The sequence below is a fragment of the Dipodomys ordii genome, unplaced genomic scaffold (assembly GCF_000151885.1).
Source record: "Dipodomys ordii isolate 6190 unplaced genomic scaffold, Dord_2.0 Scaffold371, whole genome shotgun sequence".
NCBI lineage: Eukaryota > Metazoa > Chordata > Mammalia > Rodentia > Heteromyidae > Dipodomys > Dipodomys ordii.
Genome location: NW_012267587.1, coordinates 128,064 through 146,385, shown reverse-complemented (window position 1 = coordinate 146,385; position 18,322 = coordinate 128,064). Strand labels below are relative to the sequence as shown.

The following is an 18,322-nucleotide window of genomic DNA, read 5'->3' as shown; positions in this document are numbered from 1 at the left end:
CACTTGTAATAATATTAAGATTTCTCCCGTGTGTGTTCTCTGAACGTGGATTCATGACTACTTTTTCGTTACATTTGTATATTCTCGCCTGTGTCTGTTCTCTGATACAAATTGAGTGATGACATTTTCCTTTTTTATTAACGTTAGGGGTTATAATTACATGGGCAAGGTAATGCATATATTTCTTATCAAGCATTGTTGCCTCTTCCTTTGTTTCCCCTTCCCATTCCTTCCCTTCCCCACCCTTCTGAGTTATGACATTTTCTTGAAAACCTTTGAACTTAGTTTTCATACATATGTTTTCTCCTCTGTGTGTGTGTGTGTGTGTGTGTGTGTGTGTGTGCATGTGTTTGTGTGTTCAATGTTGAACTCTTAGCTTTGTCTTCTGGTTGAAGGACTCCACATCCGCTATATCTTGTGGTTTTTATCCTGTGTGGGTTCCATATTCCAATCTCAATTTTCTTACAGGTGAAATATTTTTCCCATTTGCTACATTCCTAAGTTTTTTCATTTGTGTGAATCAACTAATGTGTATTAAGCTGTGACCACCAAATCTGTCCACATTTGTTGCATTCATAAGGTTTCTCTCCTGTGTATGCTTTCTTGTGGATACTAAGCTTTACCTTCTGTATGAAACTCTTTTGACAGCTCTTACCTTTAGAAGGTTTTTCTCCAGTGTGTGTGATGGATCTTAAGGTGTGCCTTCTGGGTGGAAGACTGTCCACATTTCTGACATTCGTAAGGTTTCTCTCCTGAGTGTTCTGTGATGGTTGTTAAGGTATGATTACCAGATGAAAGAATTTCCATGCCTGCTACTTAGATAAAATTTATCTCTGGTGGGTTTTTGTCTGATGGACAGAAAGGTGTATGCTCTGGGTGAAAGACGTTCCATACAGTTTACATTCATAAACTTTCTCACTTGTGTTTGTTCTCTGGTGGACAGTAAGGTTGGACTTCGAGGTGAAAGACTTTCCACACATGTTAATTAAATAAGGTTTCTCTCCTGTGTGTGTTCTCTGGAGGACATTAAGGTGTGCCTTCTGGGTAAAGACTTTCCATACCTGTTACATTCATGAGGTTTCTCTCCTGTGTGTGTTCTCTGGTGGAGAGTAAGCTTTGGCTTGTTAATGAAAGATTTTCCACACATGTTACATTCATAAGATTTCTCTCCTGTATGTGTTCTCTGGTGGAAAGTAAGGTGTAGCTTCTGGGTGAAAGACTTTCCACATGTTACATTCATAAGTTTTGTTTCCTGTGTGTGTTCTCTGATGAACAGTGAGGCTTGTCTTCCAGGTGAAAGACTTTCCACACATGTTACAATCAAAAGATTTCTCTCTTGTGTGTGTACTCTGGTGGCCAGCAAGTTTTGACTTCTGGCTGAAAGACTTTCCACAAATGTTACATTCATAAGGTTTCTCTCCTGTGTGTGTTCTCTGGTGGAGAGTGAAGGTTGCCTTTGAGATCAAAGACTTTCCACACATGTTACATTCATATGGCTTGTTTCCTGTGTGTATTCTCTTGTGGACAGAAAGGTTTGACTTCTGTGTGAAAGACTTTCTACACACATTACATTCATAAGTTTTCTTTCCTGTCAGTGTTCTCTCGTGGACAGTAAGTTGTATCTTCTTGATGAAAGACTTTCGACACGTTACATTCATAAGATTTCTCTCTTGTATGTGTTCCCTGGTAGACAGTAAGATTTGCCTTCTTGGCGAAAGAATTTCCACACAAGTTACATTCATAAGGTTTCTCTCCTGTGTGTGTTCTCTGAGGGAAAGTAAGGTATGTATTCTGGGTGAAAGAGGTGTCACATTGTTTACATTCCTCAACTACAGGAGACACACTGGGACTATATGCAGCACACATCTTACTAGGATCATTGTAGACACCCATGTTCTGACACACAGTGACCTTTTCTGTTCTCATCCCTAAGGAGTTCCCATTATTCTTAATCAGTTCTGACTTCTGTATGGAGCTCAAAATAAAAGTTTTTATAAATCTCACTTTTTCCTCCCCTGGGTTACTTTTCATGATTGCTACTTCAGATAGATATACATTGTGACTTTCCTGACAAGTGGAAATCATATCCTCCATTTCTTGGATATCTAAAATGAATTATAGAAAAATAGACAAAAACATAAACGAAAGCCATAAATTCCTTAATGTAAAGATATTTTCCATTTCTAACTGTTATAAGATTTTCAAACGTCAGAGCATTGTTTTATGCAGAATACATACTTTTCTCCACAATGTAGTAATTAAGAAAGTAGTACTGACATTTTACAATGGAAAATAATGTTTTTCAGTATTTCAGATTTTTCTATTTTTCTCAAGGAAATATTTACTGAAGTTATTCAGCTACACACTCTTAAAGCTATGATTCTGAATTCCACTCCATGGCAAGCAACACTAATAAGAAATTGTGATATCATAAGATAGTAGCCCTAGCATACTATTTTCCTCCTACCTCCATAGTACTGGTTTAAAAGAAAATGATATCTCCTTTTCTACATTTCTCATTGTCATTTTCTCTTTAAGAATGACTTCTCTAAAGATAAAAGAATTCCTAACATGAACAATACTGGCATACCAAATTCAGTTTGTCTACACAAGAATTCTAGATTGACAATTCCTTGAAACAAAGGATCACCTAGTTCTCTGCCACACATGACTCAGGTGTACTAGGAATAATATTGCTCTGTACAGCTCAAGATAAACATACCAACTGGCTCTGGATCCAACATCACCATTCAAGATACTTTAACTCACCTTTGAAATTCTTGTCTGAGCCTTCTCTTATCCATGTTTCTGCACCTTGCTCCAGCTTGACAATCAATTTAGGTTTAGGAACACTGTGCCTTATGATTAACAAATAGTGGAGAACTATTGCTCTTGCTGGGTCATCATTGCGATAAGGTCTCAGACATCCTGTTCACAAGGTTGCTCCTAAATCTGGTTTCTCATTTAACAGCTCCATGGTGGAGTTTCCCCCAACTTTGGGTTTATTTTGCCAATTGTGTGGCTTCAACTCAGCTCTTTTGCTCAAAGCTAGAATTCTACTAGTTTGAGTAGTGGCTACATTTATAGTTTTTGAATGGTTAATTGGAGATAAGAGTCTCATTGTGATTTTCTGCAGTTGCTGGCTTCAAACCAAAATCTTCAATTTCAGACTCCGGAGTATCTAGGATTCCAAGCTTGAAGCACTGCACCCTATGTCAGGTTTGGCTAACAAATATACACATTCAACTAATGAGTTCCAGATCATATTTGCAGTAATAACGTATGTTCTATTCTAGACTGCAGATCCACCTATAATAAGCACTCCAAATTTGGGAACCCAGTCTCTTATTAGTGAAACATAGTTTAGAACTTTTGTCCAACTACTGATTTTCCTTCTTAAAGAATGAGAATAAAATTAGCTCTTGAGTTACATATAATCACGTTGATGTTTCACTTAGAAAGAAATGACACTTCCTGTGGACTAGAATCTTCTAACTAAATAACAAAAATAGACAAATGTCTACTAAAATAAAAGCACTTGATCTTCCAAATAAAAATGACCTTTGCTCACCCAAGGACATGAGGTTGCTATAGGTCTCCAGCATTACATCTCTATGAAGGGTCTTCTGACCAGGATCCAGATCCTGCCACTCCTTCCAGGTGAAGTATATAGCCACATCATCAAATGACATCAGCTTCTGTAAAGGCACATTTCCATCAAGAAATTATGCATGGGTCATGAGAATTACAATCTGGAATTTCATTATGCTGCAGGTATGCTTTTGTCTTACATATAATATTTGCAGCTTGCTGTATTATCTATTCACTGGGAGAATTAAATAGCAAATTAAAAATACTTGAGAATATATAAAACTAACCATTATAAAAACAAAGATTTGTGGGGCACTGGTGACTTATACCTATAATCCTAGCTATTGAGGGGGCTGAGGTCTGAGGATTGTGGTTCAAAGCCAGCCCAGCCACCAACATCAGTGAGACTCTTATCTCCAATAAACGACCAGAAAAGTGAAAGTAGCACTGCGACTCAAGTGGTAGAGCATTCATATTGACTTGAAGAGCTGAGGGACAACAGCTAGGCCCAGAATTTAAGCCCCAAATCCATTAAAATATTATGGTTTCGGGCTGGGAAGGTGGCTCAGTGGTAGAGCGCTTGCCTTGCATGCCTGAGGCCCTGGGTTCAATTCCTCAGCACCACATAAGAAAAAAGCCAGAAGTGGTCTTGTGGCTCAAGTGGTAGACCACTAGCCTTGAGCAGAAGAGCTGAGGGGACAGTGCCCAGGCCCAGAGTTCAGAACCCAAGACTGGACCCCCCCCAAAATAAAAAGAATAGAAAAAAAATTACAGTTTCCCTAATGCATGCAAACACATTTCTGCTGCAAGCAATAGAGACAAGATAAAAATTCTAAGGAAACAATAACCTACCATGACAATATTAAGTTTAAGGAGGTGCCTAAAGATGATATTATCATGTTTTGATAAACTTTTAGTACATATCAGTTTGACAATGAATTAAACAAGTATTTTTACTGCATTCATATATTCTGCATCACTGTAAACCCTATTGAGATCTTCTATTAACAAGCGTTCTCATAAGCAAGCAGAACACATTCAGTACCTCACATGGTACACATTAGTAAGTCTATGAAAAGCACAGTGTCCACATGAATATTAGAAACAGTAACACTACTCCAGAAAGTAGCTAATGGTTTATTTGGTCCTTACAGGATGTGATTTAGTTTCCACATAAAAATATCCTAGGTTAACCATTCCTTGTTTAAATACTAAATATTGAAATGTGGTCATACACACCCTGATATTTCCTTCCTATGTAAAAAAGAACTGCTACCATGAAGTTTTGTAAACTTTGCGTACATTCTACAACACAAAATATAGGTGGGAGGGGAATAAAATATTCCTTTACAAGATTTTCATTTCAATAGGCCTTCATGGAAGATGGAAGCAAATTGATAGAGGCTCAAGGAACACTCAATATGGCAAAAATGATAAATATGATGAAATGCTCAAATATGTCAGATATTCCTGAGTCATTTCTCCATTAGATCCCTAAGGATATATTTCCACTTGTGTTAGTTAATAGCAAACTTCTTCAGGGATCAAAATCAATTACTGAGCAAACATCTCTGAGATTTTGCAACAAGTGATATTTCTAATAGAGAAAAACTTGTCACTGTATTTTTTTTTTTATCAAAACCAGTTCTTGTTTAACAATGGAAGTGAATGAAAATATTCAAAAGTAGTGTGATCGGAAAACAAAGCTATACTACATCAAAAGAAGACCAAAGATATCACAATCAGGAGAAGTCACATTTTCTTGTAGTGTATCAATTGGGGGAAGGACGTATTTTCTGTAAGGAACTGTGAAGTTGAGCTGAAGGGGAAAAAGATTTGAGAGGTTGGAATTCCAGCCTGATAATACTGAAAGCACTTAGATGTGGCCACGGAGGGGTTAAAAGAGAATTCTTGAGAGGGTTAAGAGACCAGAGTGCAGGCCTTTTGCCTTAGCTTTGAAAAGATAGCAGCTGAAACTGAGGTGCTGTTGACCTTGAAGGCTAGGTAAGGTGAACTTCATGTCTGCGTTTTCTCTGGGCAGCAGTCTTCTGTCTCAGGAGAATAAGGAAACATGCATCCCTCACAAACTGTTGTGAGTCTGATTGTAATATTTATCTAGATACTTCATATTTGCATGTTATCAATGGTAACCTTTCCTGTGTGAACTCAAGCAACTATGATTGCTTGCAGGAATCCAGGAACCAAGTGTCAGAGAGCTTCCGGACCCCTGTTTTCCCCTAAGTCTATCTGTTCATATTTTTGTGTTTCTCTAATTTTCTTTGGTTCTGGAATCCTGTAGAACTCTTTAGGCAAAAATTTTCCTATATATGGTGCTGGGGAGGTGGCTCAGTGGTAGAGTCCTTGTCTTGTATGCCTGAGGCCCTGGGTTCAATTCCTCAGCACCACATAAGCAAAAAGAAAAAGATGGAAGTGGCGCTGTGGCTCAAGTGGTAGAGCGCTAGCCTTGAGCTGAAGAGCTGAGGGACAGCGCTCAAGCCCAGAGTTCAGGCCCCACAACCGGACCAAAAAAAAAATTTCCTATATAATTGATAGGAAAAATGTCAAACGTAAGAGTAGGGTGTTTTCACAATAAAAAAAAAAAAGAGCCACATCAGCAAATTAAAACTGATCACTACGAAAAACCAGTTCCCAGACAGATCATTTCAAGGAAAGAAACAACTGAGAAACATATAGAAGAAAGAGGGAATGAGAAAAGTAAGAAAAAATAATAGAAAGAGAGATAAAAAGAGAGAGAAAGAGAAAAATAACCAACACTTGTGAGTAGAAAATCAAGAATAAAGAGAGAACATAGAGGAAAAAAATCTTGTGAGGACACTTGAGAAAACAAACAGAAATTTGTAGAAAGACCATAAAGTTCAGCATCAAATATAGCCTAAGTTTCAAGTAAGACCAAGACCATGATGTAGTCCAAGAAGTATATATGGAAAGTAATTTAAGTACATATGTGTTAATCATTCCTTAAGAATACACAAAGGTGTGTGTGTATGTAACAACACTATTTCAGCAATTCCAGGAAAATTTCATTGAGATAGTTTAATGTTACTCCTGAGGTAGTGATCTGGTTCCAGTCTATCCTTCACCTTCTTGAGATGTAACCTGCTTGGTGTCATTAAATCACATAACAAGAGTGACTACATTTTATGACAACACAAAAACCTAGACATTCTGAAGCAAATCTACACTCAGCTGAGAAAGAATATAAGCATTTAATTTACTAAATCTATAAGGAACCTTTATCTGCTAAATCTACAAGCCATCTTTATCTGATTTATGAATATGTTCCTGAGGCTGAATCTGTTTGGTTGGTATTGTTTTTAATTCTTGAACATCTTTAGGTTCATATAATGGAATAAAAAACAGATGACAAAAAACTCACCAGAGATCCTTTCTTGCTTGCTTGCTTCTGACAATGAACAGAAGATTCTAGAAGCATGGCTAGGATATAAAACAAATGACGTATTCCAAAAATGAATCTGTGAGACTTTTTGCCCAGAATTTCCTCTTGTAAACATGAGACATGGGCTGGAAAAGCATAAATCCTTCTTATAAGAGAAGAATTTTTTTTAATTTAATTTTATTTTATTTGTGAACATACTGTACAGAGGGGTCACAATTACATGGGCAGGATAATGCGTACATTTCTTACCAAGCATTGCACCCTCCTCCTTTGGTTTACTCTTCACATCCCTTCCCAGCCTCCCTCCTCCCCCCCAATCCCAATTCTCCTTCCCCCCCTTCTTCCCCCCCCCCCCCCCCCGCACCGACGTAAAATGTCTGAAGCAGGGCATTAAAGTCTCCAACAAACACATATCCACTCCATTTCCTGGTACATAGATATTACTAAACCAACTAATTTCTTGTTTATGTATTCACTAAATTTGTAAAAATAAATGATTCCACAGAAAACACTGAATAACTGAAAACAAAAACATATCACATTTCCACTAAAAGAAGTTATTGCTGAAATATACTTCAAGATGTATGAAGATATGCAAAGATATCCTAGGAATCATTGGAATTTGTGTTCTGCCTCATTCATTTATATATTTAAAACCAGGGAAAGCATGTATAATGTAACTCAGTAGTTTTCACCCAAAGTTATAGAAGAAAATGTATATATATTTCTTGTGTTATAATATTTCAATAATGGAGGTCAAATGGCATACTTCACTGTACCCATTGTACACCTATGCAATGACTTGCAAATTGCCATTTAAGATGCTTTGGCAAAGGGACATGAGTAAAGATGATGTAAACCCAGGTTTGAGAAGTTACTAAAGCTCATTTTCCTAAACAGTCATGGGAAGAACCTTGGCCACACTGTTGGAGATACAGGGCTTAATAAAGATACAACATAAAATACTCGATATAGCAATGACACATAAAACCTTGAGTAAGACATATTACCTTGTTTTCTCCTGTGACTTTTCTTATGAGGCCAAATTTCCCTGACTGATACTTTCTGAACAACCAGGTGGAACCAACTGATTAGAGCTAGCATTAGCAAATCCATAGATGGCACATTTAAGATAAATTTCAAGATTACATATTAAATTCAGTGGTAAAAGGCTAAATAAAATAGCGAGAAGAGGATTAGGGTTTAGTACATAAATAGATACTTTCAGTCATAACAATTACCCCACCATCCCAAACCACAGCCTCAGGGAGACTCTGATATCTATGCTCTGGCTTATTCCTCTATCCAGCTCATCACGACTCCTATGAATTAGTTTAAACCTTGCAACAGCAAAAAGTAATTGAGAGTGGTGTAGGAAAGAGTATCACTTGAATCTTGTGCTCAGGGAAGTAGCAACAAGTTTTGCATAAGGCAAGGGAAGCTAGCAACATCTTCCCCTTCCTGTGCTTTTCTGCTTCTTCCCTTTAGGGCTTCTCAGAATTGACAAGGTCTGTCCATTTAGGATGGAGATTCCTATTCATAGGATGCTCTACTTGCAAAAATTGCTAGGCTTCATTCCCAAAAATACAGGACCAGCACTCACTACTACAATATCCCATGTACAACTGTCTCTAGAAACAGGATGGTGAACAAACATCTGTGAACTCAAGCCAGGAGATTAAAAACTCAAGCTAAACAGATTAAATTATCTCTAGGAGAAACAACACAGAAGCCCCAAATACAACTTCAATGTAAGAGGACTCAAGGCAGGCACACACCTCACAGTTTCACTAGAATTCTTCCTGTACTCCTCTTACACCTGGGCAAAGCAAATAAAGTCATATGGGTTAATAGAAGAATCCCTTGGTCTTGGAGTACAAATGCACAGCTCCTGGGCTCTCCTCATCTGGAAAATCACACAGCTTGCTCTCAGACATTTGGGAACCAGGTTCTTGCATCTGAAGGCCCAGAGGCTAATTGCAGCACAAACTCCGGAACCTCAAGCAAATTATCACCCCAAACTGGAGAAAAGCATGGAGGAGGAAGTAGGCACTTTGGCTCAAATGTAAAGTTCTCCCTCTGAGCTGACAAGCTCAGGAACGGTGCTTGCAGACCCAGAGTTCAAGACCCACGACCCACCACAGAAACAGAAAGAGAAATCTGTAGAGTGTAGACTCCAGCAGCAATCGCACAGTTCCTACCTGACATTAGTTCCAAAGCCTGAGATTCCTTCAAGTTACAGCTCCCAAGCTCCACTGCACAGAGCTGGGCTCCGGCCTCGTGGCTAACACCTATGGAAGGCCAAACTGTACTTCAGAGCACTTCCAGCAGCAAGGCAAAGGAAAAGAATCCGGAATAGGCAGACTTCAAACACCCATGGAGGGCGGGGAGATGCAGGCACAAAGGATCTTCTGCCCCATCTCCGCCCTCCAAAAAAAGAAAAAACCCAAGACTTTCAAAGGAAATGTCCTCTATGGAGGATACAATTCCTACAGTGCTTACCGCACCCTGCTACACCCCTGGTCCCAAGTGTGCTTGGGTGCATTGGGACTTTTCTCTCCCTGTTGTGGGAGCTAAGGTGAATTTCTTATTGAAAACCATTGTTTCCTTCCTGAAATATTGCAAGTCCAGCCACAAAATGTAAATATATGGGGAGAATTGGATGCATTGGATTTTTGATTCTTAGTTCTAATAATGAAATTGAGGTTATAGGACTGCGTTGCTTATACCTTTCTTTTTGTTCAATGCCTGCGTTCTGGTGAATGGAAATTATATCTCTGTTTTGCTTAAATTGTTTAATACCTCCCCTCTCATCTTGCAAAGGTACTCACAGACACTAAACTTATACTGGGTCATTTCCTATTGATGTAATATACACACTGGCATAAAATAGTGAGATTGTTAGGTAGATATGCAGCATAATCCTTGTGTTGATTTGGATTTCCCAAAATCTAACAATTAATTTTCCAGAAAGTCCCCAATTAAATCAAAAGGAGTTTTTGGTTGTTTCTAAATTTTGCTTTTCATTTAAGAGTTTTATGTTTTTTTTTTTTTTTGCTGTTGGTCCTAAGGCTTCAACTCAGAGCTTGGGCACTGTCTGTGAGCATTTGCAGTGCTTTACTTGCATTTCCTTTAATAATCTCTTGAGGTAACTAGTGAAAAGTTTCCTCACTGAGCTTCTTAAGAATTTGGCACATTACCTCCATTTTCCTACAAAGAGAGTTGTTTAGGGTAGAACAGTGAAGTTTAGGGTACCTCTATGTTGATGTGAAGCTTAATCACTTGCAAACCAGTCTGCTTTTGTCTTTTCATTTTGCATGTGAAAATCTCTTTAGAATTCTTACTTCTTCTCTGATCCTAAAACTTCCTTTCAGTAGCTTTAGGCTACATATCTAGGGGAACTCAGACTTGTCTTCTCAGACCTTATCAATTCAGCTGTGGAATAAATGTTTTGTCTCCTTGCCCCAGTCCCATTAGAGCACCAGCAAGACTCTGAGGGCCAAGGGGATGATAATGAAGGAGACAGAGAGAGGCTGATGGCACAATCCTGCTATTTTTCTCAAATGCTTATGTAATATTGGTCTAGGCACACTCTGCCAAAAAGTGCAAATACACACTTCTTTCCTCATTCTATTTCAATCTATTTTTTCCACTAAAACCTCCCTTCACTTAAAGCGCCAGGCCAAAAAGCTAGAACACAGACTTCCTCAAACCAAGAAAGGGCAAGGACTTGCAGCCCTGAGGGTGAGAGTCAATGGCCCTTAAGCTTTTGCTCACATTTTGCCTGCTCCTGGCAGGTACCCCAGGGATGTAACTGTCTCACTGTCCCATAATCAGAGATCCTATACTTGTCTCTTAAGGGTTTATTGTGATTTTTGGTGATCCCTTATTTATTTTTTATTTTTTTGGTCTGGTTATGGGGCCTCAACTCTGGGCCTGGGCACTGTCCCTCAGCTCTTCAACTCAAGGCTAGCGCTCTACAACATGAGCCACAGCGCCACTACTGGCTTTTTTCTTTTTGTTTATGTGCTGCTGAGGAATCGAACCCAGGGCCTCAGGCTCTACCACTGAGCCACCTTCCCAACCCCTTTGGTGATCATTTATATACAACATAATTGGGAAGGATTGGATTTGAAACTTTCCCATCTAATTTTAGTTCTCCAGTGTATGGATTTTGCATGTCCATTTTGTGGAGCTAAACTAGTCCTCATGAAAATGGGAACCAAAGGGCATATTTAGATGTATAGACTTCAACTTAAAAGCACCTCCAATAATATAAATAAAAAATGATTTCATTCTGTAAATGTAAATTCCTGAGAGGCAAGGAGAAAAGGATCAGGAAAAACTGGAGTGCTTCCAAGACTACCTGTGAACTATAGTTTTCATTGTTCAAGCCTACATTTGTGATACACTTATTTATTCTTTTATCTTTTTTTTTTGTTGTTGGTAATGGCACTTGTACTCTGATCCTGGGAACCATCTCTGAGCTCTTCAGCTCAAGGCAAGTGCTCTACCATGTGAGCCACAGCACCACTTCCAGTTTTCTGGTGGTCACTGCAGATAAGTGTTTCACACATGTTGATGCCCAGGCTGACTTTGAACTGGGATCCTCATTTTCGGCATATTGAACAGCTAGGATTACAGACATGAGGCACCAGCACCCAGCTTGCATTTCTTGTGTTTTATGTCCCAACTCTGGGGCTTGAACTCAGTGCCTGGACACTGTCACTGAACTTCTTTTGCTCAAGACTAACACCCTACTACTTGAGCCACATTTCCACATTTTCCATTTTTGTGTATGTGGTACTGAGGACTTCAACACAGGGCTTCATGCATGCTAGGGAAAGGGAAACACTCTACCACTGCTGTGGGCCAGCCACACCAGCAGTGCTCCTGAACAACAAGGGGATGATAATGGAACAAACAGAGAGAAGGCCAATGATGAATTTCTCTTTATTCCAGCAACGACCTTAGCTAGAGACACTTTCTATATCTGTCCAGTTCTTGCATCACATTGTTCTAGGACTCAATGTGGCAACAACTGCAGATCATATGCATCCTTCCTCATTCTAGTTCAACCTTTGTCCACCAAAGTTCTACAGGTAAGCACTCAGGGCCAGAAGTAATAGGAAAACTCCCTCCTATGAATAGGGCAGTGGTTGTGGGGCTTTTGCTCACACCTTGCCAGCTCCTGGCACCTCTGGATCTCCAACATCTCCCCTTTTTCATTTTGTAAATTGAGCAAGTGATTATCAGCCTGAACCTGGAAAAAGCAGATCATATATCTCAGGAAGAATAGAAGAAAAAGGAATACCAAAAGAAGAAACAGCAAAATGCCTAAGAAATAGCAAAAGGTGTGTTATTATGCAGGTAATGGAGAAGTGATGCAGCTAATTCTGTGGTGTGTGCTACCTATAGGGTGGAGTGACCAATATCAGATATCTGACCCTGACACTGCATAATGTCTAAGCTTAAATTATCAAAGGAACAGATTCTTCAAATATGTCACTGGATATTGGTCCAAGTCATATTTCCATAATATTGTTTGTTTGGTGTTTTTGGGTCCAGTCTGGGGCCTGAACTCTGGGCCTGGGCGCTGACCCTCAACTCTTCAGCTCAAGGCTAGCACTCTACCACTTGAGCCATAGAACCACTTGTGGCCTTTTCCTTTTTGCTTATGTGGTGCTGAGGAAATGAACCCAGGGCCTCATGCATGCAAGGCAAGCGCTCTACCACTGAGCCCCCTTCCCAGCCCCATATTTCCATAATATTTAAGAAGGATAACACAGATGTACTCACCATTAGCATGACATCATTTTTAACTGGGTCTTTAGCAGGTCTACCTGATTATCAGAATACATCACTGCTGTTTCCAAACCATAAAACATATAACAATCTTTTTATCTACTCCCACCTGCATCCCAGGGCACCAGAAACTTATCAAGCGAAAGTATTAACATGTTGTGCTGTATATATGGTTTGGATAAGGTTCACAGCAGAAGAAGTAGCACTAGCAAGAAAAGTTAGGGTAGCAATAATGCTGGCAACCAATATTCCCAAAAATCTCCAGCAATGGCTAAGAGCCCTCTAAAGCTCAATCGCAAACAGACCCAAACTTATTCTACCATCATGGTTCTATCAACTGAACAGGCAACATAAGTTAAGGTGATTGAATAGTAATCTTAGGATTTATATGGTTAGTGAAAATACAATCGTGACTGCAATAGGCATGAAACACCACCCCACCCTTGAAAACAATACGCAGATCAACTACCAGCCTGTACAGATACATAACACAAGCTTGCACTGTAAGTGATTTAAAAAAAAACCCATGAAACAGAACAGGTCTCTGAAGCAGAGGTATGGAATCCAGAGAGGCTTTCATGCAAATAGGCCTCAAGGCAGCATCCAGTCTACAATGTTAGGGTGAGCTTGTCCACACAGGCTGACAAACATGAGGTCCAGTAAGTTACCACTGATCATGTCACTCCTCTGAGACCAGTCTTGTGGTGAATATTGGGAGGCTCCTAACACCAGAACAGTGGACAAGAAGTTAAATCCACAGGCCCTCCATGGTGGTGGATCATTACCAACAAAGGAATCTCTAAGAATAGTGGAACCCAAGTGGGGTGCACCACATCTCCTGCCAAAGGAATTCTACAAGTGTTATGCATTAGCTCACACTTTTTCCATTCATTCACCTTTTCTTCCAGAGGAAGTCAGAGCCATTATCTATCCCTGAATACCTTACCATACTTGTACCTTCTATCTCAGGATCTACAACACTCAATAATTGAGATCAATGAAGTAAGAGGATATATTTGTATAACAAATAATGAAACACGTCTGTGAGCAATCAACAATTCAAAAATAATGTAGGCAGTAAATTCTATTTATACTAGTACAATAAACATAATACTTGGAAATGAATGTTTGAAAAATGTAACCTTGAACAATGACAACTGTGTGACACAGCTAATCTAGGAAGCACCAAATTTTACCTGATCCTTATCTCCTTGCCTCTCAGGAACTTACTTTTAACTTTACAGAAAGAAAGAATTATTTTTCCTTCATATTTTATAGGTGCTCCAATGTTGCCATCTATACATCCAAATGTGCCTCATGATCTCCATTTTCATGAGGAATAGCTCAGGTCCACTAAAAGAGGCATGGAGAACCTATGCACTGGAGGACTGAATATCAGGCATGAATATTTCCTACACACTCCTTCCCAGTCATGATGTGGGGAAAAGATCATCAACAATCACAACAAACCCTTAAGAGACAGCTTACGATGTCTGATATGAGGGAGGGAAGCAAATTCCACAGTGTAATGGATACAGTCTGGGAAGACAAGTCTGAGGTCCCCCAGATATTTAGCCTAGAGTTGCTGCCAGAAACTTCTAGGATCAGAGAAGAGGTAGAAAATCAAAACAAAACAGGATATGCAAAACAGAAAAGTAAAAACAGACTGGTTTGAAGCAAGTGATCAAGCTTCACATGAACATAGACCTACCCTTAACTCTACCTCCACCCACATTCAACTTGATCTACCTACACAACCATTTTTTGAAGTCTAAGAAACCCCTGGAAGGAAACTTTTCACTGGTTCCCTGAAGCAATTAATAAAAGAAAGGCAAATAGAGCACAACAAATGCTCACAGACAGTGCACATGCTCTGAGTTCAAGCTACAGGACAAACAACAAAATGAGGGGAAAAAAAACTTTTTAAGGAAAGGCAAATTTCAGACACAAATAACCAAAATTCCTTAAAATTTCATAGATGGAATTTGGGAGTTTTTGGGAAAGTAATGAGGAGAGTTTGACAAGTCAATTTAATTCAAACATCATAAAGTATGTCTACCTTAAATATCCTGCTATAGTATTTCAGTATATATTTTAGTGAAGGGGAAATGATCCCAGAATCATTTCGTTAAGTGTCTGTAAATACCTGATCATGTGGCTTGAACTTGGTGCCTGAGCACTATCCCTGAGCTCTTTAGCTCAAGGTGAGCTCTACACCAATTGAGCCACAAGGCCATTTCCATTTTTCTGGTGGTTAACTGGAGAGGAAGTTCATGAATTTTCCTGCCCGAGCTGGGTTTGGACCAGCATCCTCAGACCTCAGCCCCCTGAGTCCCTAGGATTACAGGCATGAACCACTGGAACTCAGCTGCAAATACCTTTTTAATGTGAGAGGGGAGATATTCAAAATTTTAAGGCAAAAGTGACATAATTTACATTTACCAGAACATACATTTTTAACAAAAATAAAAACAAAACCATGGAGTCTCATAACCTCAATTACATTAATAGTACTAAGAATAAAAAAACCAAATTATCTAATGCTCCTAATACATTTCTTTGTTTTGCTTGATCTCACAATGTTTCAGGAGGGAAACTGATTTTTCAAGGAGAAACTCACCTTAGTTCCTGCAGCTGAGAGAGAAAGGTCCCCATGCATCCATGCACAATTAGGGCTAAGTGTCTGGTGCCAGTGAAAACCCTGTAGCAGGCCCACTTCCTCTAGGTGAATGCATTGCACTATGGGAATTGTAGTTTATATCCGGACTCAGATCCTTTGAAAGTGTGTGTGAGGGAGTGGGGAGTAAAGGGGCCAGTGCCATCTTGCCCACTGTTGGTGTTTTTAGTTTGCAAATTCGGGTTTCTTTCCTTTTGCCTGGCTGTTGGAAGTGCTCTGAAATACAGCTTTGCACTCCATAGTCAGAGCCAAGAGGTAGAAGCCCGTCTTCTCTTCTTGGGAGGTGTAACTTGAAGCGATCTGAGGCTCCTAGCCAGAGTCTTTCCCCAATCTGGGGTTGATTATATTTTATGGGCCCTTGGGTTTGTGCATTTGTTCCTCCAGGTGCCAAAAACTGGCTCACAAACCTCTGGTCCTCTAGACAAGGGAAGTCAAGAGTTGTGCGTTTATATTCCTGAACCTAGAGATTCTGCTACTCACCCATGTGACTTTATAAACACTGCTTTTAAAGGATTCATATTGTGTTTCCTATCAAAAACACCTCACTGAAGTAAACAGAATTGATTTTCTCTTTTTGTGAATGTCACTGCAAAGTTCATGTATTTTATATTAACAATTACCATTGTGGGTAAGTGGGAAAAAAAAAAAACAGAATGCTGGATAAAGAATTTGCTGTGTAATCAACCAAAAAGTATAAGCAAAAGCACATCCCTATATAAGTTGTTTCTTTTACATTTTATGGATCTACATTTTGGGGTGTATTTTCTGTTAATATTGTTTAGTAACACTTAAGATTTTACTCTTCTGTGGATTTGTCTTTAGTGGATACTTTAATGCTCTACTTGATTCAGGAATGTTTCTTCTCCCATAAGAAGGCTTTATGCTTTTCCAGCCCACCTATCATGGTCTGACCAGGAACTTCTAGGGTAAAATCACACAGGTTCTTTTCTGACTCTCTCATTTGGCTTCTCTCCACACCATGGTTCCAGAATCTTTACTCATGGTCAATAGCAAGAAAGAAGGAAGGATCTCTGATGAGATTCTTTTATTTCTCACTCTGTTTGACATTCCATTTTATGAACCTAAGTGTTTCCAAGATTGAAGACAGGAAAAAAAAAAAAAGATTCAGCTTCAGGAACATGTTTCTGAGGAAGCTAAAGATGGCTTGGAGATTTATCCGATTATCAAATCTTGCCTTCTAAGTTAAGCACAGTTTTGCTTTAGTTTGTTTCTCATTTTTTAATGCATGGACAAAGTTGCCTCACTTTTTATGTGATTCAATGATATCTAGGAGGTAACTTCTCATGGAAGGTAAAGGTTGGCTAGAATCTGGTTAGCCATCACAGCCTCGTACATAACATCAGACTATCTTAATGAAGTTTTAATGGATTTGCTGAAATAGTGTGGTCAAACATAACTTTGACTGTTGTATAGGAGTGAGTGTGTTATAAGTACTTCAATTAATCTCTGTAAATACTCTTGGACTGCTTTTTGGTATTTGTCTTTCTTGACTCTTAGGCTGTATTTCACGGTAATTATAGAAATCTCTGTTTTTCCCAAAGGTATGTACAAGTGTAGTAGTACTAGATGATATTTCTATGTAATTCTATATTCAGTTCTTTTTAGGACTTTTTGTCCCATCTCTGATAGTTTTACATACCTGAGAGAAATGCACCAAGGTTCACATTGTTGTCACATCTTTCCTAGCTTTTCTTAGACTTTGGAAGGATTTTTGTTGTTTTGTTTAAAACTACGGCCACACTAACATGTATAAAATGGATACTTTATTGTAATTTTGATTTGAATTTGTCTCCTGATTATTGATACTACTTTTACATTTTAATCAGCTATTTGCGTATGTCCTTTTTAGAAAAGTCTCTTCAATATTTTTCCCATTTTAAATTAAATTTTTTGTGGGGGGGTTACTTGGGGGGATTTTCTTTATATTTTCTAATTCAGATTTGTTAGGAATCTATTTAAAGACATATGCAAATATTTTCTCCTACCATGCTTTTGCTTCTTCGTTGATAGATCTTTTCAGTATACAAAGTTTTCATTGTACACACTTAATCTTGTTTTGTTTGGTATTTATTTTTTTTTAATTTTTGTTCACTTATTTATTTACTGTCGCTCATGGGGCTTGAACTCTGGGTATGAGCTTGTCCCTCAGCCCTTCAGTTCAAGGATAGCACTCTACCACTTGAGCCATGCCTGCACTTCCACTTTCTTTGCTGATAAAAACAAGAGTCATAAGCATTTGGATTTTGATTAGTAACCCCAAAAGGATTTCAGTGCTTACTTTATGTTTAATTAACCACTAGTGATAAGCCACTTGGATTGATTCACTCTTAGCCCATTTTGTACTTCTGCTGAGTGAGTTATAATGAAACACAGGTGTGCCTGATGTGAAGAATTTGTGTTTTCTCACTTTTCTAGAGGCTGAAACTTAGTTCTCAGGAGGATAAACCTCTCTCTACCACCACTACTATTCCTTGCTCCAGCTCCCTCTCAATAATTGTACCAAAACAAAATTAAGACATGTTAGCAGCACAGAAATGTAATGAAATCATTAGAAATATGTTAAAAATTGAAGTGCACAAACTAGCTAGAAAATGGTTACAGAAATCCATGGAATGAGAGACACAAAGAAACAGAAGTAAGATTGTGTTTAGATATTCGATAGGTCAAATACAGGTAAATAATGATCCTCATCTTTTTTTTTTTTTTTTTGCAGTCCAGTCATGGTGCATGAACTCTGGGCCTGGGCGCTGTCCCTCAGCTCTTCAGCTCAAGGCTAGCGCTCTACCACTTGAGCCACAGCACCACTTCTG

General features: G+C 38.8%; 1 protein-coding gene across 1 annotated transcript in view; it reads right to left on the bottom strand.

Annotated features, from left to right (window-relative positions):
• LOC106001697 (zinc finger protein 684-like) overlaps positions 1-18,322 on the bottom strand; it is a 59,825-nt gene that overhangs the window by 5,474 nt on the left and 36,029 nt on the right. Inside the window, 7 exon segments of the mRNA XM_013036707.1 lie at positions 1,062-1,229; positions 1,231-1,707; positions 1,865-2,105; positions 2,770-2,928; positions 3,572-3,698; positions 6,989-7,047; positions 9,211-9,300. Coding sequence (XP_012892161.1) covers positions 1,062-1,229; positions 1,231-1,707; positions 1,865-2,105; positions 2,770-2,928; positions 3,572-3,698; positions 6,989-7,047; positions 9,211-9,300 — 1,321 coding nt within the window.